This window comes from Oncorhynchus nerka, linkage group LG7, assembly GCF_034236695.1.
Source record: "Oncorhynchus nerka isolate Pitt River linkage group LG7, Oner_Uvic_2.0, whole genome shotgun sequence".
NCBI classification, from domain to species: domain Eukaryota; kingdom Metazoa; phylum Chordata; class Actinopteri; order Salmoniformes; family Salmonidae; genus Oncorhynchus; species Oncorhynchus nerka.
In genome coordinates, this window is record NC_088402.1 from 86,727,207 (window position 1) to 86,749,919 (window position 22,713).

Consider the following 22,713-nt stretch of genomic DNA (forward strand, 5'->3'; position numbering starts at 1 on the left):
GGGCTGTGCTGCACCTCCTGTCACGGTGAGGGCCGTGCTGCACCTCCTGTCACTGTGAGGGCTGTGCTGCACCTCCTGTCACTGTGAGGGCTGTGCTGCTGCTGCTACTACTGGGTTCTACTACCTACTACCCCGTGACATAGTATATACAAAGATATATAGAGAGCAACATGTCCATAGATAATTCTGCGGCACCTTTTCACAGTTGTAGAAATGATACAAGTAAATAGGTCTCAATATTTGGAGAAGTTAACTTATTACCACTTTTCATTTTTATAGACAAGTGTAGATTAAAGTTTTATTTTTGGATTTGTATAATTTCAACTTTCTGTACACATTTTGTTTCATTGGTTTATACTTTTTGTTTTAATCTGACACATTTAATAAATGGCTCTAGTTCAAATCTTTAGGTTAACTTTAAAATATAAATTAAGGTTGGCTCAACTGCAATGTTTTATATGCGTTCTCTTAATGTGATGTTCACTCAGATTGTGTGTGTGTGAAAGCATATGTTGGGACATGTGTACACAGAGTATAGCAAATATTAGGAACACTTATTGGGTTGCAGCCATCCCTCCCTTTTGTCCTCAGAACAGCCTCACCTCGTCGGGGCATGAACTCTACGAGGTGTTGAAAGCATTCCACAGGGATGCTGGCCCATGTTGACTCTACAAGGTGTTGAAAGCGTTCCACAGGGATGCTGGCCCATGTTGACTCTACGAGGTGTTGAAAGCATTCCACAGGGATGCTGGCCCATGTTGACTCTACAAGGTGTTGAAAGCGTTCCACAGGGATGCTGGCCCATGTTGACTCTACAAGGTGTTGAAAGCGTTCCACAGGGATGCTGGCCCATGTTGACTCCAATGCTTCCCACAGTTGTGTCCAGTTGGCTGGATGTCCTTTGGGCGGTGGACCATTCTTGATACACACGGGAAACTGTTGTGTGATACAAAGCGGTGTGCCTGGCACCTACCATATACCCTGTTCAAAGGCTCTTGTCTTTCCCATTCACACACCATCCATGTCTCAAGGTTTAAAAATCCTTCTTTAACCTGTCTCCTCCCCTTCATCTACACTGATTGAAGTGGATTTATCATAGCGTTCAGCTGGTCAGTCTCATGGAAAGAGCAGGTGTTCCTAATGGTTTTGTACACTGTGTACATTTGCCATGAGTCTTTATACATATATATGGTTAGCCCCTGATTAAATGACTTCTTATGAAAGCTAACAATTACACTACATATTGCATGATTTAGAAAATTCTTACCAAGCCATAGAATTTGGTGAATGTTCAATTTGCTTGATAATCCCTAAATTTAACCGCACCACACCCAGACTCTGTGTAGAAGACGTTTGACCGAGATGAATCTCTGATATTGTTTTAGCCAAGTTAAGAGTGTTCTGGTGCTGACTGGGAATGCAGAAGTCCTCTTTTTCCTTGTACTTTTCTTTTATTAAAGACTTAATTACAAATGGTTCCATGTGAATCTGGTGTTTAAATCACTAAAGTGCTATATATTCTCAACTTTGCAGAAAGGATTTTATTAACAGCATTCAATAGTACAGCTCAAATTCCAAAACATCCTTACAAAACTGCTGAAGTACAACACATACATTCACAAAATGATGACCTTTAACCTACAGCACAGAATAAAAGGCAGATTGGGAAAGACTTAAAGCCTTTCATCTACCACAATATTGAAAATGAACATGACAAAACTCAAGACGTGTACTGTTACACAGTCGGACGACCAAAACGATCTGCCTGGTCAAGTCACTATAAAGATTTATCGATAATTTGATCAATGAGAAAGCATTATCTTTCCAAATGTTCTATTAAAAAAAGGACAAATCAGAATCGTTTTTAACTAGAATGCAAGTTTCATGCGACATACTGTAAGTTTGGCACTGAAGGGTGAAAGTTGAGTCGAGACGAAAAACGGTTAAACATCCAGTCTGTAACTTAAGGAATATCTGTAGCGATTAAGATCTAAAAATATATATATTTTAGTCCGTTTTTTAATTTTCCTGTTGCATTACAAACCAAATACTACACACAAAATGTCCCATGTGTTGATGAACACCACAAAACTCCACTTCAAATGTATATTAACAAAACAAATAGTTTTGAATGACAGGAGGAAAGATAAGCAACCCTTCACACATCAACAAAATTCATTGGCATCAACCAGTAAAAAAAAATGTTTACAATTTCATGCTGTTTTCGACCAATAGGAAAACACAACTAGTATGTAGGGGAAAAAACATGATCCTTTCACTATTGATTATGAAGTAAACCAAATGAACATATTTAGATAAACGTACATGCCAGGGTTATAGTCAATTTTACCTTTATCCAATACATTCAGAAGCTAATGCAACTCAATTTAAATCCACCTATGAATCCAATTTAAAATTGACTTTCCCCCCCGAATTGACAATTAAAAATGTCCCAACACGGACGAGCTAGGAAATATTCATAGGACCTCTTGGAAAATAAATCTACTCAACATAAAAAGAGAATTTGATCTCTAGTAGGTGCTTTTGAATCTGGAAATGAGCAGAATCAGTCATAACAACTGAAGAAGCATTGCCAACCTTAGTCTCATGATCATGTTGAATCTGAAACGTCTTCTGGACTTAATCATAGTGTCAACTACAGTTATTCTCTGGAATGCTGACTCTCAGGTACCTCTACCAGCTCCACACCCACACGTCTTCAACAGGTACCTCTACCAGCTCCACACCCACACGTCTTCAACAGGTACCTCTACCAGCTCCACACCCACACGTCTTCAACAGGTACCTCTACCAGCTCCACACCCACACGTCTTCAACAGGTACCTCTACCAGCTCCACACCACACGTCTTCAACAGGTACACCAGCTCCACACCACACGTCTTCAACAGGTACCTCTACCAGCTCCACACCACACGTCTTCAACAGGTACCTCTACCAGCTCCACACCCACACGTCTTCAACAGGTACCTCTACCAGCTCCACACCCACACGTCTTCAACAGGTACCTCTACCAGCTCCACACCACACGTCTTCAACAGGTACCTCTACCAGCTCCACACCCACACGTCTTCAACAGGTACCTCTACCAGCTCCACACCACACGTCTTCAACAGGTACCTCTACCAGCTCCACACCACACGTCTTCAACAGGTACCTCTACCAGCTCCACACCACACGTCTTCAACAGGTACCTCTACCAGCTCCACACCACACGTCTTCAACAGGTACCTCTACCAGCTCCACACCACACGTCTTCAACAGGTACCTCTACCAGCTCCACACCACACGTCTTCAACAGGTACCTCTACCAGCTCCACACCACACCTCTTCAACAGGCACCTCTACCAGCTCCACTCAGCCACACCAGATCAGACCAATGTTACGATGTGCAATATCAAAAACAAAATGGCCTCACTGTGGAATCCTACCTGATACTCATTGTGCAAGCTCTGTTGATTTACAGAGTTCCAACTCCACACAAACAGCTCCCCTGAACAGATCTATGATGTCATGGGAACTTGGGGGTCTAATAGGGAAAATCCCAGCTGTGTGGTCTCAAATCCCTGTCCACCATGCCAAACAAAGTCTCTCTGGCTTCTGGACACGACTGAAATTACAAACTATTTCCCCTCCGGCTCGGACGCTATGCCATTTATGAAGCACAAGGCTCTAAAGCAATATCCAGTGGTTTACCTTTATTTAAGACCTGAACCAACGTGTTCTGGAACCTGTGGCTGCACGTAACGACCAATAAGAAGTCTTCCAACAAGATAACAGACACCACCATATGTCCAGGGCTCAATCACAGCACAGAATGATAGATCACAAACTCACACCCACCCAACTCTCAGAGTTAAAATGGATCTGTTTGGCTGTCAGAGAAAGATATCTGTGCCATTGAGAAAGCTAAGCTACAGATTCCCAGGGAGCCGTTCTATCACAGAGGTGAAACTCTTACCATCACACTGGTCAAATATGTATGCTTCTTACACATACAGAAAAGGCATTGAGTAAGAAAAACACAGAGAGAGAGAGAGAGAGAGAGGATGATGTAGAGGACAAGAGGGATACAGACCCAGTCAGTAAGTCAGTAACAGGGGGTTGTAGATGCCCAACGTTTGTTTGTGAATGTGCCGACGTTTGTTTTCTGCTGTTAGTTCTATCTGTGGAGAAGTCATTTCTCCCGGTAGTACAGCAGGTACATCTTCAGAGGCTCCGGGAGGGGCAGACAGAGAATCCTCTCTCTCAAGATGTTTATAGGTGGCTCTGCCCGGAGTAGCTCCCCTGTCTCCCTCTCTGCTTCCTCCTCCTCCGCAGCCTCCTCTCCCGCTCCCCGGGTTGCCCTCTCCTGCTCCTCCTCCTTCTGGCCCCCGCGGTTATTGTTGTTGTCCAGGGGGGCGGAGGTAGGGAGGGCACTGCTCAGTACCACAGAGTTGCAGTGGCGCCGATGAATGCGCCGACGTTTAAAGCGCGGGCCGTACTTGTGGAGCCCACTGACCCCCAGGCCCCTGCCTCCTCCAAAAGAGCCCCGGCCTCGTTGCTGACCCCCCCTGTTGTCCGTGGTCACTCTCAGGGTGTGGCGGATGGCTATACGAGCCAGCTCTTGCAGCGTCCGCACCTCAAACGTGGCTGATCCGTGGGTCACCAGAGAGATGATCGAAAGGAAAGGACACAGAAAATGATGGGAAAGTTAGAAAACGGTTAACGTGAGTATTGTTTCCATGGTGACAAAAAGTTATTTTGGGGGTTTTCTATCGTCACTCAACTCTTTAAAAAAAACAGAAGGTACGAACAGACCACTAGAATGGCCGAGTGTCTGCCGGCCGAGAGTACTTATCACCTCTAAACAGTACTTATCACCTCTAAACAGTACTTATCACCTCTAAACAGTACTTATCACCTCTAAACAGTACTTATCTAAACAGTACTTAGCACCTCTAAACAGTACTTATCACCTCTAAACAGTACTTATCACCTCTAAACAGTACTTATCACCTCTAAACAGTACTTATCACCTCTAAACAGTACTTATCACCTCTAAACAGTACTTATCACCTCTAAACAGTACTTATCACCTCTAAACAGTACTTAGCACCTCTAAACAGTACTTAGCACCTCTAAACAGTAGCACCTCTAAACAGTACTTAGCACCTCTAAACAGTACTTATCACCTCTAAACAGTACTTATCACCTCTAAACAGTACTTATCACCTCTAAACAGTACTTATCACCTCTAAACAGTACTTATCACCTCTAAACAGTACTTATCACCTCTAAACAGCACACCTCTCTAAACAAACAGTACTTATCACCTCTAAACAGTACACCTCTAAACAGTACTTATCACCTCTAAACAGTACTTAGTAAACAGTACTTATCACCTCTAAACAGTACTTATCACCTCTAAACAGTACTTATCACCTCTAAACAGTACTTATCACCTCTAAACAGTACTTATCACCTCTAAACAGTACTTATCACCTCTAAACAGTACTTATCACCTCTAAACAGTACTTATCACCTCTAAACAGTACTTAGCACCTCTAAACAGTACTTAGCACCTCTAAACAGCTCCGGTAGAGAGTACTTAGCACCTCTAAACAGTGCCGGTAGAGAGTACTTAGTACCTCTAAACAGCTCCGGTAGAGAGTACTTAGCACCTCTAAACAGTGCCGGTAGAGAGTACTTAGCACCTCTAAACAGCTCCGGTAGAGAGTACTTAGCACCCCTAAACAGCTCCGGTAGAGAGTACTTAGCACCCCTAAACAGTGCCGGTAGAGAGTACTTAGCACCCCTAAACAGCTCCGGTAGAGAGTACTTAGCACCCCTAAACAGCTCCGGTAGAGAGTACTTAGCACCCCTAAACAGCTCCGGTAGAGAGTACTTAGCACCTCTAAACAGCTCCGGTAGAGAGTACTTAGCACCTCTAAACAGCTCCGGTAGAGAGTACTTAGCACCTCTAAACAGCTCCGGTAGAGAGTACTTAGCACCCCTAAACAGTGCCGGTAGAGAGTACTTAGCACCTCTAAACAGTACTTAGCACCTCTAAACAGCTCCGGTAGAGAGTACTTAGCACCTCTAAACAGTTCCGGTAGAGAGTACTTAGCACCTCTAAACAGTGCCGGTAGAGAGTACTTAGCACCCCTAAACAGTGCCGGTAGAGAGTACTTAGCACCTCTAAACAGTACTTAGCACCTCTAAACAGCTCCGGTAGAGAGTACTTAGCACCTCTAAACAGTACTTAGCACCTCTAAACAGTGCCGGTAGAGAGTACTTAGCACCTCTAAACAGCTCCGGTAGAGAGTACTTAGCACCTCTAAACAGCTCCGGTAGAGAGTACTTAACAGCTCTGGTAGAGTACTTAGCACCCCTAAACAGCTCCGGTAGAGAGTACTTAGCACCTCTAAACAGCTCCGGTAGAGAGTACTTAACAGCTCCGGTAGAGAGTACTTAGCACCTCTAAACAGCTCCGGTAGAGAGTACTTAGCACCTCTAAACAGTACTTAGCACCTCTAAACAGTACTTAGCACTTCTAAACAGTGCCGGTAGAGAGTACTTAGCACCTCTAAACAGCTCTGAAGTACTCTCTACCGGAGCTGTTTAGAGCCGTTTACTGAGGTGCTGCTAACAGCTCCGATGAGTACTTAGCACCTCTAAACAGCTCCGGTAGAGAGTACTTAGCACCTCTAAACAGCTCCGGTAGAGAGTACTTCCGGTAGAGTACTCTAACCTCTAAACAGCTCCGGTAGAGAGTACTTAACAGCTCCGGTAGAGAGTACTTAGCACCTCTAAACAGTGCCGGTAGAGAGTACTTAGCACCTCTAAACAGCTCCGGTAGAGAGTACTTAGCACCTCTAAACAGCTCCGGTAGAGAGTACTTAGCACCTCTAAACAGCTCCGGTAGAGAGTACTTAGCACCTCTAAACAGCTCCGGTAGAGAGTACTTAGCACCTCTAAACAGCTCCGGTAGAGAGTACTTAGCACCTCTAAACAGTACTTAGCACCTCTAAACAGCTCCGGTAGAGAGTACTTAGCACCTCTAAACAGCTCCGGTAGAGAGTACTTAGCACCTCTAAACAGCTCCGGTAGAGAGTACTTAACAGCTCCGGTAGAGAGTACTTAGCACCTCTAAACAGTGCCGGTAGAGAGTACTTAACAGCTCCGGTAGAGAGTACTTAGCACCTCTAAACAGCTCCGGTAGAGAGTACTTAGCACCTCTAAACAGCTCCGGTAGAGAGTACTTAGCACCTCTAAACAGCTCCGGTAGAGAGTACTTAGCACCTCTAAACAGTGCCGGTAGAGAGTACTTAGCACCTCTAAACAGTGCCGGTAGAGAGTACTTAGCACCTCTAAACAGTGCCGGTAGAGAGTACTTAGCACCTCTAAACAGTGCCGGTAGAGAGTACTTAGCACCTCTAAACAGTGCCGGTAGAGAGTACTTAGCACCTCTAAACAGCTCCGGTAGAGAGTACTTAGCACCTCTAAACAGTGCCGGTAGAGAGTACTTAGCACCTCTAAACAGCTCCGGTAGAGAGTACTTAGCACCTCTAAACAGCTCCGGTAGAGAGTACTTAGCACCTCTAAACAGTGCCGGTAGAAATTTGCAGACTGATTCTACATGTAGAAATGGGCGAAATGACGGCTGTCAGTCCTCATAACACGCCGCACCGGAAAGCAAGCGAACGGACCCCAGACTGTGCAGAGCGACCATCGGTCTGGCGAGTCATGTCCTTCGAACTGACTCCCCTGTACAACAAACTGATGAGGCACTCACGTAGTGGGGCGGTCTTTGATGTTTTGATGTTACTGGTGTAATCTTTGGGGAGCACCAGGGGAGCGAAGGACACAGCAATGATCTTTTTGGTCTCCCAGCTGCTCTGGCCTGTACGCGTGATCTTGGTTAGCTAGAAAGGGGAAAACAAGAGGTTATGAGTGCAAAACAAGAGGGTACATCACAGCAGGGGTTCTCAAACTGTGCCCCTTCCCAAATTGTTTAAAAAAATAATACAAATATGTATTTTTTTAAAGGAACTCAGCCCGGCTTTCAATTTACTGTTGAAAGTTGTAATAGTAGAATGCACAAGGTGACATTTTGTAGTTGGGTATTACATCATCAGTACCTCTCGTTATGTCAGTCATTACAGACCATTAGAGAAATGTCCAGATCAACGAGCCCATGTCAGCCGTTTTATTTTTTAGCCCTTAAATGTTGTTGCAATGTTTGAGTCACTCGGATATCATCACATGAATACACATTAGACATGGTCAAATGTATAGAATTGGAAGACAATGGGATTTAAACCTGAAACTTCTCTCTACCAACAAGAGGGGTGTGAACAGTTTGTGTCATGAACAGTGCTTGTGCCTGTAGAATTAGACGTATGTTCCCCAATGCTAGAAAGGAGGCCTGAGTAAAACAGTTTGGTAACCCCTAGATTAGGGTACATCCTTGTTGTGTAAGGGTCAGGTAATAGTACTCATTTAACATGTATGCATTTCAGTGTGAGTGTGTTGGTGTTTATACACACCTTCTCCTCTAGGGGCAGTACCAGAATACCCCCCACCTTCAGCAGGTTCATCATGTATTCCTCGTGGTCTCTCTGCACTCCCGCCCCACAATACACCCTGTCATACTGCCTGCACTCAGAGGGGATCTCCAGGCAGTTCCCCGCCACAAAGGAAGGCTCGCAGAACTCAAACCTAAAGAACACAAATACAGCATAAACAAAGAGACTAAAAAATGCATATTCAGGCTACACATGAAGTCACTGATGTCGACAGACAGACAAGACTGCTCTAGATGGGGAAGGAAATCAGAGGCAAAGTGTCTCACTTGTCAAAGCTTTCGCTGGTTTTGATGAAGTAGTCTAGCTTCTGGTAGGCATACTCAATCACATCAGCATATAACTCCACCCCATGGTTCACACCAAATGGACCTGGAACCAGGATAACAACAGAACAACCATGTGAGTTTTGTACAATCCACAATGAATTTTAATAAAGAAAATACACTTTTCCAATCAGCTGGCCTGCTGATTTCCCCATTTCCAGTCCCAATAAGGCCCAGAGTGGTTGTACCGTCTGCTACAGTAACTCACCCATTATGAGGCCCAGAGTGGTTGTACCATCTGCTACAGTAACTCACCCAGTATGAGGCCCAGAGTGGTTGTACCGTCTGCTACAGTAACTCACCCAGAATGAGGCCCAGAGTGGTTGTACCATCTGCTACAGTAACTCACCCAGTATGAGTCCCACCATAGTGCTGAGGTACCCCGTCCCACTGCCCAGGTTGAGGAAGGACAGGCCCGGGTGCAGGTCCAGGGCCTCCATCACCTCAGAGTAGATACAGGGTGCTGAGAGGTGGATGTTGCCGTGCCTCCAGGCCAGGTCCTTGTATGCGCTGTCACGGTACTCCTCCAGGTAGTAGTCGGCCCGGTCGATGGCCCTGAAGGCCCGCTCCACCAGGTCCGAACGGATGTAGTGTGCCTCCTTCAGGTTGTCAATCAACTCGTCATTATCCTCCCCAGCGCTCACAGCTCCTCCCATCTTAGCTGGAGAGAAGGGTCACTTCTGGGCCTTTATCTGAAGAAGAGAAATGTTTAAGTTATCTGCAATTCACTCACATCAAACATCTCCAATCGAAAATCAAATCAAGAGTCGGCTTTCTATTCCGCAACAAAGCCTCCTTCACTCACGCCGCCAAGCTTACCCTAGTAAAACTGACTATCCTACCGATCCTCGACTTCGGCGATGTCATCTACAAAATGGCTTCCAACACTCTACTCAGCAAACTGGATGCAGTCTATCACAGTGCCATCCGTTTTGTCACCAAAGCACCTTATACCACCCACCACTGCGACTTGTATGCTCTAGTCGGCTGGCCCTCGCTACATATTCGTCGCCAGACCCACTGGCTCCAGGTCATCTACAAGTCCATGCTAGGTAAAGCTCCGCCTTATCTCAGTTCACTGGTCACGATGGCAACACCCATCCGTAGCACGCGCTCCAGCAGGTGTATCTCACTGATCATCCCTAAAGCCAACACCTCATTTGGCCGCCTTTCGTTCCAGTACTCTGCTGCCTGTGACTGGAACGAACTGCAAAAATTCCTGAAGTTGGAGACTTTTATCTCCCTCACCAACTTCAAACATCAGCTATCCAAGCAGCTAACCGATCGCTGCAGCTGTACATAGTCTATTGGTAAATAGCCCACCCATTTTCACCTACCTCATTCCCATACTGTTTTTATACTGTTTTTTATTTATTTACTTTTCTGCTCTTTTGCACACCAATATCTCTACCTGTACATGACCATCTGATCATTTATCACTCCAGTGTTAATCTGCAAAATTGTATTATTCGCCTACCTCCTCATGCCTTTTGCACACATTGTATATAGATAGACTGCCCATTTTTTCTACTGTGTTATTGACTTGTTAATTGTTTACTCCATGTGTAACTCTGTGTTGTCTGTTCACACTGCTATGCTTTATCTTGGCCAGGTCGCAGTTGCAAATGAGAACTTGTTCTCAACTAGCCTACCTGGTTAAATAAAGGTGAAAAAAATAAAATAAATTGAATTCAAAAGTGTCTCTTGCATTGCGACGACTAACTAAATAAAAATTTCAACAAAACAGCCTCCATGTCATATCTTGTACATTTCAGATTAAACCAGCCATCCCTTTTTGCATTAGAATGACCAATACTGAAAGAGCAACCTAAAAAGTCTTCCTCAACACATTAGGTGCGATCGTCGTACCTGTGGCTTGTACCTGTGAACGACGCCAATGGGGAGATGATAGGACTACCAGCCAAATGTTTACTGGGCCTGCTGTGTCATAAAGCAATAGAGAAGAAAGGAGCTTGATGATGCCCACGAGACATTGTGTTTGATTGACAAATGACTCACATGCAAGCACAATAAATAAAGTGTGAAATGTAGGAGAACATTTTCCTCGATGGTAATAACTATTTCAGAATCATTAGGTACGAATTTTTCAGATATGAAAAAAAAAACACGACCATAGGATGGCGCTGTAGAACCTGACGGACCTGCGCCTTGGGTTAAGAGAAAAGTCTTACCCAATCCAACTCTGACCAGAATATATCAATAACATATGCGCGAACCCATGTCATTTAAATAGCTTAGTTACTATCTACATAGTTTAAAAAAAATTGGTTGTCACATTGGAAATCTGAAAAAATACAAAACAGGCAACAACAATCGTAATCTGAGTCTTCCACGCACGCAGACAGCAAAACAAAGATTCGGTACAAGGCAAGCACGACAGACAATACACATACAGCCACCAAAATAACTGTAATTTATAATTACCTACAATTTGATAATCAATTGTTTCGTTTTAAAATGCCAATTGCTGCTATTGATTTGTTCGTCTTCAGGCTTTTGTTCGGAAACGCTCACACAGTGTGCACCGCTAGCTACACGTAAACGTTCAACCAGCCGACGTACTTACGTCACACGTACGTTATGTAAATCCGACACATTTTTACTTAAAAAATTATATTTTTACAATCGAATAAACGTTCTGATTGGTTATTGATTAATACCATTTCTGAAAATAATTGGCCTAAACATAAAATAGTAATTAAACAAGCACAATGCTAAAGTGAATGTGATAGAGAATAACTTTCTTTTTCCAGAAGGAACTTCAGTATATTGTAGGGCTATATGATTGCTCACATTTCATCACTCCTGATTAATATAGCACACCAATCAGTTGAATACGATTTTTGTACTTAACTTTAGGATTAGGGTTGAGCTGGGATGATGTGGACATGAAGCTATAGATTTAGGGTTTAGCTGGGATGTGGACATTACAGTTTTTTACATTTACATTTAAGTCATTTAGCAGACGCTCTTATCTGCTTACACACAAAATATTTTCATGTCACACGATTTTTGAAACCTCTCACTCAAAGTGCAAAACTACACACCAAATATCCAAAACCATAAGCTATTTCTCAGCCTTTGACTCAGTTGTCAATTACATAAAACACATTTTTCAAAACACTACACACAATTCTCTACCTAAAACACAAAAATCTAACAGGAAGTGACTTGCTTTCCTTTTCCAAACACAACCAATCAAAATGCTACACTTATTCACCAGGTTACACACACACTCCTAACAATGTGCAAACAATAATAGCTTAACTGATCACTAACCAATCACTGCTTTACTGTAGCATAGGCCTATAAATAGGTCAAAGGATGACCTGTTTTGAACAATGGATGCCAACAATGGACAGAGAGCAAGAGGAAGATGAAGAAGAGGATGAGGGCAAAGAAGAGAAGGAAGGAGAGCCATCTCTGATGAGATTAGGGCAACACTTGTTGATCATGTGATCAACCACAGTTTGACCATGAGAGAGACTGGACTGGGAGTCCAGCCCAATTTGAGTCGATTTACAATGGCGTCAATATTTCAGAAACAAAAGATAATAAGACCAGGTATGCAAATATATAATGACAATTTTAGCATTACAGTAATGTACTGTAAAATACGTATGACTGCATAGTATTGCATAAACATTTGTGACTCTAAGCCATCCATTTACTGCACTGCATTGAATGAATGAGGTTGGTTATCATGCTGTACTACATTTTTTTGTACATTGTTTACAGTTCCTATGCTGAACACATACTGTGTTTGAATTCTGTACAGAGTGGAAAGGCAAAGACATCATGGAGGACGAGGACGCTTGTTTACAGATGTACAAGAGACTGCAATTATAAATATGGTTTTGGCCAACAATGCAATTAGGATTAGAGAGATAAGAGAGTATATCTTGAAAAATGACACCATATTTAACAACATCAATGCTGTAAGCCTGTCGACCATACAACGCATCCTCCAACGGCACCGAGTGACGATGAAACAACTTTACAAGGTGCCATTTGAGAGAAACTCTGACAGAGTCAAGAATATGCGACATGACTTTGTAGAGGCATGTATGCAACACTACGTCCAGTACTTCAGACCATATTTACTCATCTGTATATCCTTTTGTCTGTTACAGAGAGTATTGGAGCTGGATGCCCATGTAATTCGCCATGAATTTATTTATGTGGATGAGGTTGGCTTCAACCTCACCAAAACCAGGCGCTGCAGAAGAAATGTAATAGGACAGAGGGCAATTACCAATGTCCCTGGACAGCGTGGGGGTAATATAACTATGTGTGCTGCCATCACTCAAAACGGGGTCCTCCATCACAATGCCACACTTGGTCGTACAACACCGGCCATATGTTCACTTTTCTGGATGCAATTTACACAATGCTTGTCCCTGATCCAGATCAGGAGCCTGCTAGATTTGTGGTTTTATAGGACAATGTTAGTTTTCACCGGGCTGTTCTGGTCCAAAACTGGTTTGCCACCCATCCACAATTTGTAGTTTTGTACCTACCCCCATATTCACCTTTTCTAAATGCCATAGAGGAATTCTTCTCAGCCTGGCGCTGGAAAGTGTATGATCGCCAACCCTATGCCCGCATGCCGCTTCTCCAGGCAATGGAGGACGCATGTGGGGACATAGAGGTTGCCTCTGACCAAGGTTGGATACGCCATGCTAGGAGATACTTCCCTCCATGTTTGGCAAGAGAACTAAACTTGTGATGTGGACAAAGTATTGTGGCCAGACACAGGCCGGAGAAGAGATGAAGCGTAAGCTTAGCACTGGTGGGCTGAGCTGGGATGTGGACATTGAACTAGGGTTAGGTTTAGGGCTGAGCTGGGATGTTGACATTAAACTAGGGTTAGGTTTAGGGTTGAGCTGGGATGTGGACATTAAACTAGGGTTAGGTTTAGGGTTGAGCTGGGATGTGGACATTGAACTAGGGTTAGGTTTAGGGTTGAGCTGGGATGTGGACATTAAACTAGGTTTAGGGTTGAGCTGGGATGTGGACATTAAACTAGGTTTAGGGTTGAGCTGGGATGTGGACATTAAACTAGGTTTAGGATTGAGCTGGGATGTGGACATTAAACTAGGGTTAGTTTTAGGGTTGAGCTGGGATGTGGACATTGAACTAGGGTTATGTTTATGGTTGAGCTGGGATGTGGACATTAAACTAGGTTTAGGGTTGAGCTGGGATGTGGACATTGAACTAGGGTTAGGTTTAGGGTTGAGCTGGGATGTGGACATTAAACTAGGGTTAGGTTTAGGGTTGAGCTGGGATGTGGACATTAAACTAGGTTTAGGGTTGAGCTGGGATGTTGACATTAAACTAGGGTTAGGTTTAGGGTTGAGCTGGGATGTGGACATTAAACTAGGGTTAGGTTTAGGGTTGAGCTGGGATGTGGACATTAAACTAGGGTTAGGTTTAGGGTTGAGCTGGGATGTGGACATTAAACTAGGGTTAGGTTTAGGGTTGAGCTGGGATGTGGACATTGAACTAGGGTTAGGTTTAGGGTTGAGCTGGGATGTGGACATTAAACTAGGTTTAGGGTTGAGCTGGGATGTTGACATTAAACTAGGGTTAGGTTTAGGGTTGAGCTGGGATGTGGACATTAAACTAGGTTTAGGATTGAGCTGGGATGTGGACATTAAACTAGGGTTAGGTTTAGGGTTGAGCTGGGATGTGGACATTAAACTAGGGTTAGGTTTAGGGTTGAGCTGGGATGTGGACATTGAACTAGGGTTAGGTTTAGGGTTGAGCTGGGATGTGGACATTAAACTAGGTTTAGGATTGAGCTGGGATGTGGACATTAAACTAGGGTTAGGTTTAGGGTTGAGCTGGGATGTGGACATTAAACTAGGGTTAGGTTTAGGGTTGAGCTGGGATGTGGACATTGAACTAGGGTTAGGTTTAGGGTTGAGCTGGGATGTGGACATTGAACTAGGTTTAGGGTTGAGCTGGGATGTTGACATTCAACTAGGGTTAGGTTTAGGGTTGAGCTGGGATGTGGACATTAAACTAGGTTTATGGTTGAGCTGGGATGTTGACATTAAACTAGGGTTAGGTTTAGGGTTGAGCTGGGATGTGGACATTAAACTAGGTTTAGGATTGAGCTGGGATGTGGACATTAAACTAGGGTTAGGTTTAGGGTTGAGCTGGGATGTGGACATTAAACTAGGTTTAGGTTTAGGGTTGAGCTGGGATGTGGACATTAAACTAGGTTTAGGTTTAGGGTTGAGCTGGGATGTGGACATTAAACTAGGTTTAGGTTTAGGGTTGAGCTGGGATGTTGACATTAAACTAGGTTTAGGGTTGAGCTGGGATGTGGACATTAAACTAGGGTTAGGTTTATGGTTGAGCTGGGATGTTGACATTAAACTAGGTTAGGTTTAGGGTTGAGCTGGGATGTGGACATTAAACTAGGGTTAGGTTTAGGGTTGAGCTGGGATGTGGACATTAAACTAGGGTTAGGTTTAGGGTTGAGCTGGGATGTGGACATTAAACTAGGGTTAGGTTTAGGGTTGAGCTGGGATGTGGACATTGAACTAGGGTTAGGTTTAGGGTTGAGCTGGGATGTGGACATTAAACTAGGGTTAGGTTTAGGGTTGAGCTGGGATGTGGACATTAAACTAGGGTTAGGTTTAGGGTTGAGCTGGGATGTGGACATTAAACTAGGGTTAGGTTTAGGGTTGAGCTGGGATGTGGACATTGAACTAGGGTTAGGTTTAGGGTTGAGCTGGGATGTGGACATTAAACTAGGTTTAGGTTGAGCTGGGATGTTGACATTAAACTAGGTTAGGTTTAGGGTTGAGCTGGGATGTGGACATTAAACTAGGTTTAGGATTGAGCTGGGATGTGGACATTAAACTAGGGTTAGGTTTAGGGTTGAGCTGGGATGTGGACATTGAACTAGGGTTATGTTTATGGTTGAGCTGGGATGTGGACATTAAACTAGGTTTAGGGTTGAGCTGGGATGTGGACATTGAACTAGGGTTAGGTTTAGGGTTGAGCTGGGATGTGGACATTAAACTAGGGTTAGGTTTAGGGTTGAGCTGGGATGTGGACATTAAACTAGGTTTAGGGTTGAGCTGGGATGTTGACATTAAACTAGGGTTAGGTTTAGGGTTTTGCTGGGATGTGGACATTAAACTAGGGTTAGGTTTAGGGTTGAGCTGGGATGTGGACATTAAACTAGGGTTAGGTTTAGGGTTGAGCTGGGATGTGGACATTAAACTAGGGTTAGGTTTAGGGTTGAGCTGGGATGTGGACATTGAACTAGGGTTAGGTTTAGGGTTGAGCTGGGATGTGGACATTAAACTAGGTTTAGGGTTGAGCTGGGATGTTGACATTAAACTAGGGTTAGGTTTAGGGTTGAGCTGGGATGTGGACATTAAACTAGGTTTAGGATTGAGCTGGGATGTGGACATTAAACTAGGGTTAGGTTTAGGGTTGAGCTGGGATGTGGACATTAAACTAGGTTTAGGATTGAGCTGGGATGTGGACATTAAACTAGGGTTAGGTTTAGGGTTGAGCTGGGATGTGGACATTAAACTAGGTTTAGGTTTAGGGTTGAGCTGGGATGTGGACATTAAACTAGGTTTAGGTTTAGGGTTGAGCTGGGATGTGGACATTAAACTAGGTTTAGGTTTAGGTTGAGCTGGGATGTTGACATTAAACTAGGTTTAGGGTTGAGCTGGGATGTGGACATTAAACTAGGTTAGGTTTAGGTTGAGCTGGGATGTTGACATTAAACTAGGGTTAGGTTTAGGGTTGAGCTGGGATGTGGACATTAAACTAGGGTTAGGTTTAGGGTTGAGCTGGGATGTGGACATTAAACTAGGGTTAGGTTTAGGGTTGAGCTGGGATGTGGACATTAAACTAGGGTTAGGTTTAGGGTTGAGCTGGGATGTGGACATTAAACTAGGGTTAGGTTTAGGTTGAGCTGGGATGTGGACATTAAACTAGGGTTAGGTTTAGGGTTGAGCTGGGATGTGGACATTAAACTAGGTTTAGGTTGAGCTGGGATGTTGACATTAAACTAGGGTTAGGCTTAGGGTTGAGCTGGGATGTGGACATTAAACTAGGTTTATGGTTGAGCTGGGATGTTTAAACTAGGGTTAGGTTTAGGGTTGAGCTGGGATGTGGACATTAAACTAGGTTTAGGTTTGAGCTGGGATGTGGACATTAAACTAGGTTTAGGTTTGAGCTGGGATGTTGACATTAAACTAGGTTTAGGTTTAGGGTTGAGCTGGGATGTGGACATTAAACTAGGTTTTAAACTAGGTTTAGGGTTGAGCTGGGATGTGGACATTGAACTAGGGTTAGGTTTAGGGTTGAGCTGGGATGTGGACATTAAACTAGGTTTAGGTTGAGCTGGGATGTGACATTAAACTAGGGTTAGGTTTAGGGTTGAGCTGGGATGTGGACATTAAACTAGGTTTAGGTTTAGGGTTGAGCTGGGATGTGGACATTAAACTAGGTTTAGGGTTGAGCTGGGATGTGGACATTAAACTAGGGTTAGGTTTAGGGTTGAGCTGGGATGTGGACATTAAACTAGGGTTAGGTTTAGGGTTGAGCTGGGATGTGGACATTAAACTAGGTTAGGTTTAGGGTTGAGCTGGGATGTTGACATTAAACTAGGGTTAGGTTTAGGGTTGAGCTGGGATGTGGACATTAAACTAGGTTTAGGATTGAGCTGGGATGTGGACATTAAACTAGGGTTAGGTTTAGGGTTGAGCTGGGATGTGGACATTAAACTAGGGTTAGGTTTAGGGTTGAGCTGGGATGTGGACATTGTAGGGTTAGGTTTAGGGTTGAGCTGGGATGTGGACATTAAACTAGGTTTAGGTTTATTGAGCTGGGATGTGGACATTAAACTAGGGTTAGGTTTAGGGTTGAGCTGGGATGTGGACATTAAACTAGGTTTAGGTTGAGCTGGGATGTTGACATTAAACTAGGGTTAGGCTTAGGGTTGAGCTGGGATGTGGACATTAAACTAGGTTTATGGTTGAGCTGGGATGTGGACATTAAACTAGGGTTAGGTTTAGGGTTGAGCTGGGATGTGGACATTAAACTAGGTTTAGGTTGAGCTGGGATGTGGACATTAAACTAGGTTTAGGTTTGAGCTGGTTGACATTAGCTGGGATGTGGACATTAAACTAGGTTTAGGTTTGAGCTGGGATGTGACATTAAACTAGGTTTAGGGTTGAGCTGGGATGTTGACATTAAACTAGGGTTAGGGTTGAGCTGGGATGTGACATTAAACTAGAGGTTTATTGAGCTGGGGGTTGAGCTGGGATGTGGACATTGAACTAGGGTTAGGTTTAGGGTTGAGCTGGGATGTGGACATTAAACTAGGGTTAGGTTTAGGGTTGAGCTGGGATGTGGACATTAAACTAGGTTTTTAGGGTTGAGCTGGGATGTGGACATTAAACTAGGGTTAGGTTTAGGTTAGAGCTTAGGTTTAGGGTTGAGCTTAAACTAGGGATGTTGACATTAAACTAGGTTTTAGGGTTGAGCTGGGATGTGGACATTAAACTAGGTTTTTAGGTTGAGCTGGGATGTGGACATTAAACTAGGTTTAGGTTTAGGGTTGAGCTGGGATGTGGACATTAAACTAGGTTTTTAGGTTGAGCTGGGATGTGGACATTAAACTAGGGTTAGGTTTAGGGACATTAAACTGAGCTGGGATGTGGACATTAAACTAGGTTTAGGGTTGAGCTGGGATGTGGACATTAAACTAGGGTTAGGTTTAGGGTTGAGCTGGGATGTGGACATTAAACTAGGTTTAGTTTAGGGTTGAGCTGGGATGTGGACATTAAACTAGGGTTAGGTTTAGGGTTGAGCTGGGATGTGGACATTAAACTAGGTTTAGGTTTAGGGTTGAGCTGGGATGTGGACATTAAACTAGGTTTAGGTTTAGGGTTGAGCTGGGATGTGGACATTAAACTAGGTTTAGGTTTAGTTGAGCTGGGATGTGGACATTAAACTAGGGTTAGGTTTAGGGTTGAGCTGGGATGTGGACATTAAACTAGGTTTAGGGGTTGAGCTGGGATGTGGACATTAAACTAGGTTAGGTTTAGGGTTGAGCTGGGATGTGGACATTAAACTAGGGTTAGGTTTAGGGTTGAGCTGGGATGTGGACATTGAACATTAAACTAGGTTTTAGGTTTAGAGCTGGGATGTGGACATTAAACTAGGCTGGGATGTGGACATTAAACTAGGGTTAGGTTTAGGGTTGAGCTGGGATTTAAACTAGGGGTTTAGGTTTAGCTGGGATGTGGACATTAAACTAGGGTTAGGTTTAGGGTTGAGCTGGGATGTGGACATTAAACTAGGTTAGGTTTAGGGTTGAGCTGGGATGTGGACATTAAACTAGGTTTTTAGGGTTGAGCTGGGATGTGGACATTAAACTAGGGTTAGGTTTAGGGTTGAGCTGGGATGTGGACATTAAACTAGGTTTAGGGTTGAGCTGGGATGTTGACATTAAACTAGGTTAGGTTTAGGGTTGAGCTGGGATGTGGACATTAAACTAGGTTTAGGGTTGAGCTGGGATGTGGACATTAAACTAGGTTAGGTTTAGGGTTGAGCTGGGATGTGGACATTAAACTAGGTTTAGGGTTGAGCTGGGATGTGGACATTAAACTAGGGTTAGGTTTAGGGTTGAGCTGGGATGTGGACATTAAACTAGGTTTAGGTTTAGGGTTGAGCTGGGATGTGACATTAAACTAGGTTTAGTTTAGGGTTGAGCTGGGATGTGGACATTAAACTAGGTTTAGGTTTAGGTTGAGCTGGGATGTGGACATTAAACTAGGGTTAGGTTTATGGTTGAGCTGGGATGTTGACATTAAACTAGGTTTAGGGTTGAGCTGGGATGTGGACATTAAACTAGGGTTAGGTTTAGGGTTGAGCTGGGATGTGGACATTAAACTAGGGTTAGGTTTAGGGTTGAGCTGGGATGTGGACATTAAACTAGGGTTAGGTTTAGGTTGAGCTGGGATGTGGACATTAAACTAGGGTTAGGTTTAGGGTTGAGCTTAGGTTTAGGGAGCTGGGATGTGGACATTAAACTAGGGTTGAGCTGGGATGGCTTAGGGTTAGGTTTAGCTGGGATGTGGACATTAAACTAGGTTTAGGTTGAGCTGGGATGTTGACATTAAACTAGGGTTAGGTTTAGGGTTGAGCTGGGATGTGGACATTAAACTAGGTTTATGGTTGAGCTGGGATGTGGACATTAAACTAGGTTAGGTTTAGAGCTGGGATGTGGACATTAAACTAGGTTTAGGGTTGAGCTGGGATGTGACATTAAACTAGGTTTAGGTTTGAGCTGGGATGTGACATTAAACTGGGTTTAGGGTGAGCTGGGATGTGGACATTAAACTAGGTTAGGTTTAGGTTTGAGCTGGGATGTTGACATTAAACTAGGTTTAGGGTTGAGCTGGGATGTGGACATTGAACTATGGGACATTAAACTAGGTTTAGGGTTGAGCTGGGATGTGGACATTAAACTAGGGTTAGGTTTAGGGTTGAGCTGGGATGTGGACATTAAACTAGGGTTAGGTTTAGGGTTGAGCTGGGATGTGGACATTAAACTAGGGTTAGGTTTAGGTTGAGCTGGGATGTGGACATTAAACTAGGGTTAGGTTTAGGGTTGAGCTGGGATGTGGACATTAAACTAGGGTTGAGCTGGGAGGACATTAAACTAGGTTTAGGTTGAGCTGGGATGTTGACATTAAACTAGGTTAGGTTTAGGGTTGAGCTGGGATGTGGACATTAAACTAGGTTTAGGATTGAGCTGGGATGTGGACATTAAACTAGGTTAGGTTTAGGGTTGAGCTGGGATGTGGACATTAAACTAGGGTTAGGTTTAGGGTTGAGCTGGGATGTGGACATTGAACTAGGGTTAGGTTTAGGGTTGAGCTGGGATGTGGACATTAAACTAGGTTTAGGATTGAGCTGGGATGTGGACATTAAACTAGGGTTAGGTTTAGGGTTGAGCTGGGATGTGGACATTAAACTAGGTTTAGGTTGAGCTGGGATGTTGACATTAAACTAGGTTAGGCTTAGGGTTGAGCTGGGATGTGGACATTAAACTAGGTTTAGGTTGAGCTGGGATGTGGACATTAAACTAGGGTTAACTGAGCTGGGATGTGGACATTAAACTAGGTTTAGGTTTGAGCTGGGATGTGGACATTAAACTAGGTTTAGGTTTGAGCTGGGATGTTGACATTAAACTAGGTTTAGGGTTGAGGGGATTTAAACTAGGTTTAGGTTGAGCTGGGATGTTGACATTAAACTAGGTTTAGGTTTAGGGTTGAGCTGGGATGTTGACATTAAACTAGGTTTAGGGTTGAGCTGGGATGTGGACATTAAACTAGGGTTAGGTTTAGGGTTGAGCTGGGATGTGGACATTAAACTAGGTTTAGGGTTGAGCTGGGATGTGGACATTGAACTAGGGTTAGGTTTAGGGTTGAGCTGGGATGTGGACATTAAACTAGGGTTAGGTTTAGGGTTGAGCTGGGATGTTGACATTAAACTAGGGTTAGGTTTAGGGTTGAGCTGGGATGTGGACATTAAACTAGGGTTAGGTTTAGGGTTGAGCTGGGATGTGGACATTGCAACTAGGGTTAGGTTTAGGGTTGAGCTGGGATGTGGACATTAAACTAGGTTTAGGATTGAGCTGGGATGTGGACATTAAACTAGGGTTAGGTTTAGGGTTGAGCTGGGATGTGGACATTAAACTAGGTTAGGTTTAGGGTTGAGCTGGGATGTGGACATTAAACTAGGTTTAGGATTGAGCTTGTGGACATTAAACTAGGTTAGGTTTAGGGTTGAGCTGGGATGTTGACATTAAACTAGGGTTAGGTTTAGGGTTGAGCTGGGATGTGGACATTAAACTAGGGTTAGGTTTAGGGTTGAGCTGGGATGTGGACATTAAACTAGGGTTAGGTTTAGGGTTGAGCTGGGATGTGGACATTAAACTAGGGTTAGGTTTAGGGTTGAGCTGGGATGTGGACATTAAACTAGGGTTAGGTTTAGGGTTGAGCTGGGATGTGGACATTAAACTAGGTTAGGTTTAGGGTTGAGCTGGGATGTGGACATTAAACTAGGGTTAGGTTTAGGGTTGAGCTGGGATGTGGACATTGAACTAGGGTTAGGTTTAGGGTTGAGCTGGGATGTGGACATTAAACTAGGTTTAGGGTTGAGCTGGGATGTTGACATTAAACTAGGGTTAGGTTTAGGGTTGAGCTGGGATGTGGACATTAAACTAGGTTTAGGATTGAGCTGGGATGTGGACATTAAACTAGGGTTAGGTTTAGGGTTGAGCTGGGATGTGGACATTGAACTAGGGTTATGTTTATGGTTGAGCTGGGATGTGGACATTAAACTAGGTTTAGGGTTGAGCTGGGATGTGGACATTGAACTAGGGTTAGGTTTAGGGTTGAGCTGGGATGTGGACATTAAACTAGGGTTAGGTTTAGGGTTGAGCTGGGATGTGGACATTAAACTAGGTTTAGGGTTGAGCTGGGATGTTGACATTAAACTAGGGTTAGGTTTAGGGTTTTGCTGGGATGTGGACATTAAACTAGGGTTAGGTTTAGGGTTGAGCTGGGATGTGGACATTAAACTAGGTTAGGTTTAGGGTTGAGCTGGGATGTGGACATTAAACTAGGTTAGGTTTAGGGTTGAGCTGGGATGTGGACATTGAACTAGGGTTAGGTTTAGGGTTGAGCTGGGATGTGGACATTAAACTAGGTTTAGGGTTGAGCTG

The 22,713-nt window shown here is 43.8% G+C and overlaps 2 protein-coding genes across 5 annotated transcripts; one reads left to right on the forward strand and one right to left on the reverse strand.

Annotated features, from left to right (window-relative positions):
- Positions 1-1,518: 1,518 nt before the first annotated feature.
- On the reverse strand, positions 1,519-11,480 carry LOC115126583 (protein-L-isoaspartate O-methyltransferase domain-containing protein 2-like). 4 transcript variants are annotated; one of them, XM_029656211.2, is made up of 7 exons: positions 11,362-11,480; positions 10,782-10,853; positions 9,262-9,604; positions 8,856-8,958; positions 8,551-8,722; positions 7,797-7,926; positions 1,519-4,651 (listed from the first exon to the last, which is right to left on the reverse strand). In XM_029656211.2, exons 3-7 carry the CDS (start codon positions 9,566-9,568, stop codon positions 4,197-4,199), a joined length of 1,167 nt encoding a protein of 388 aa, XP_029512071.1. In that variant the 5' UTR covers positions 9,569-9,604; positions 10,782-10,853; positions 11,362-11,480; the 3' UTR covers positions 1,519-4,196. The 4 variants fall into 4 exon arrangements, with proteins under 4 accessions (XP_029512071.1, XP_029512073.1, XP_029512070.1 ...); XM_029656213.2 differs by having other exon boundaries at positions 11,358-11,480; XM_029656210.2 differs by lacking the exon at positions 10,782-10,853.
- LOC135572599 (rho GTPase-activating protein gacF-like) lies at positions 2,675-3,454 on the forward strand. The gene is made up of 2 exons (XM_065020938.1): positions 2,675-2,877; positions 2,911-3,454. Exons 1-2 carry the CDS (start codon positions 2,675-2,677, stop codon positions 3,452-3,454), a joined length of 747 nt encoding a protein of 248 aa, XP_064877010.1.
- Positions 11,481-22,713: the final 11,233 nt, after the last annotated feature.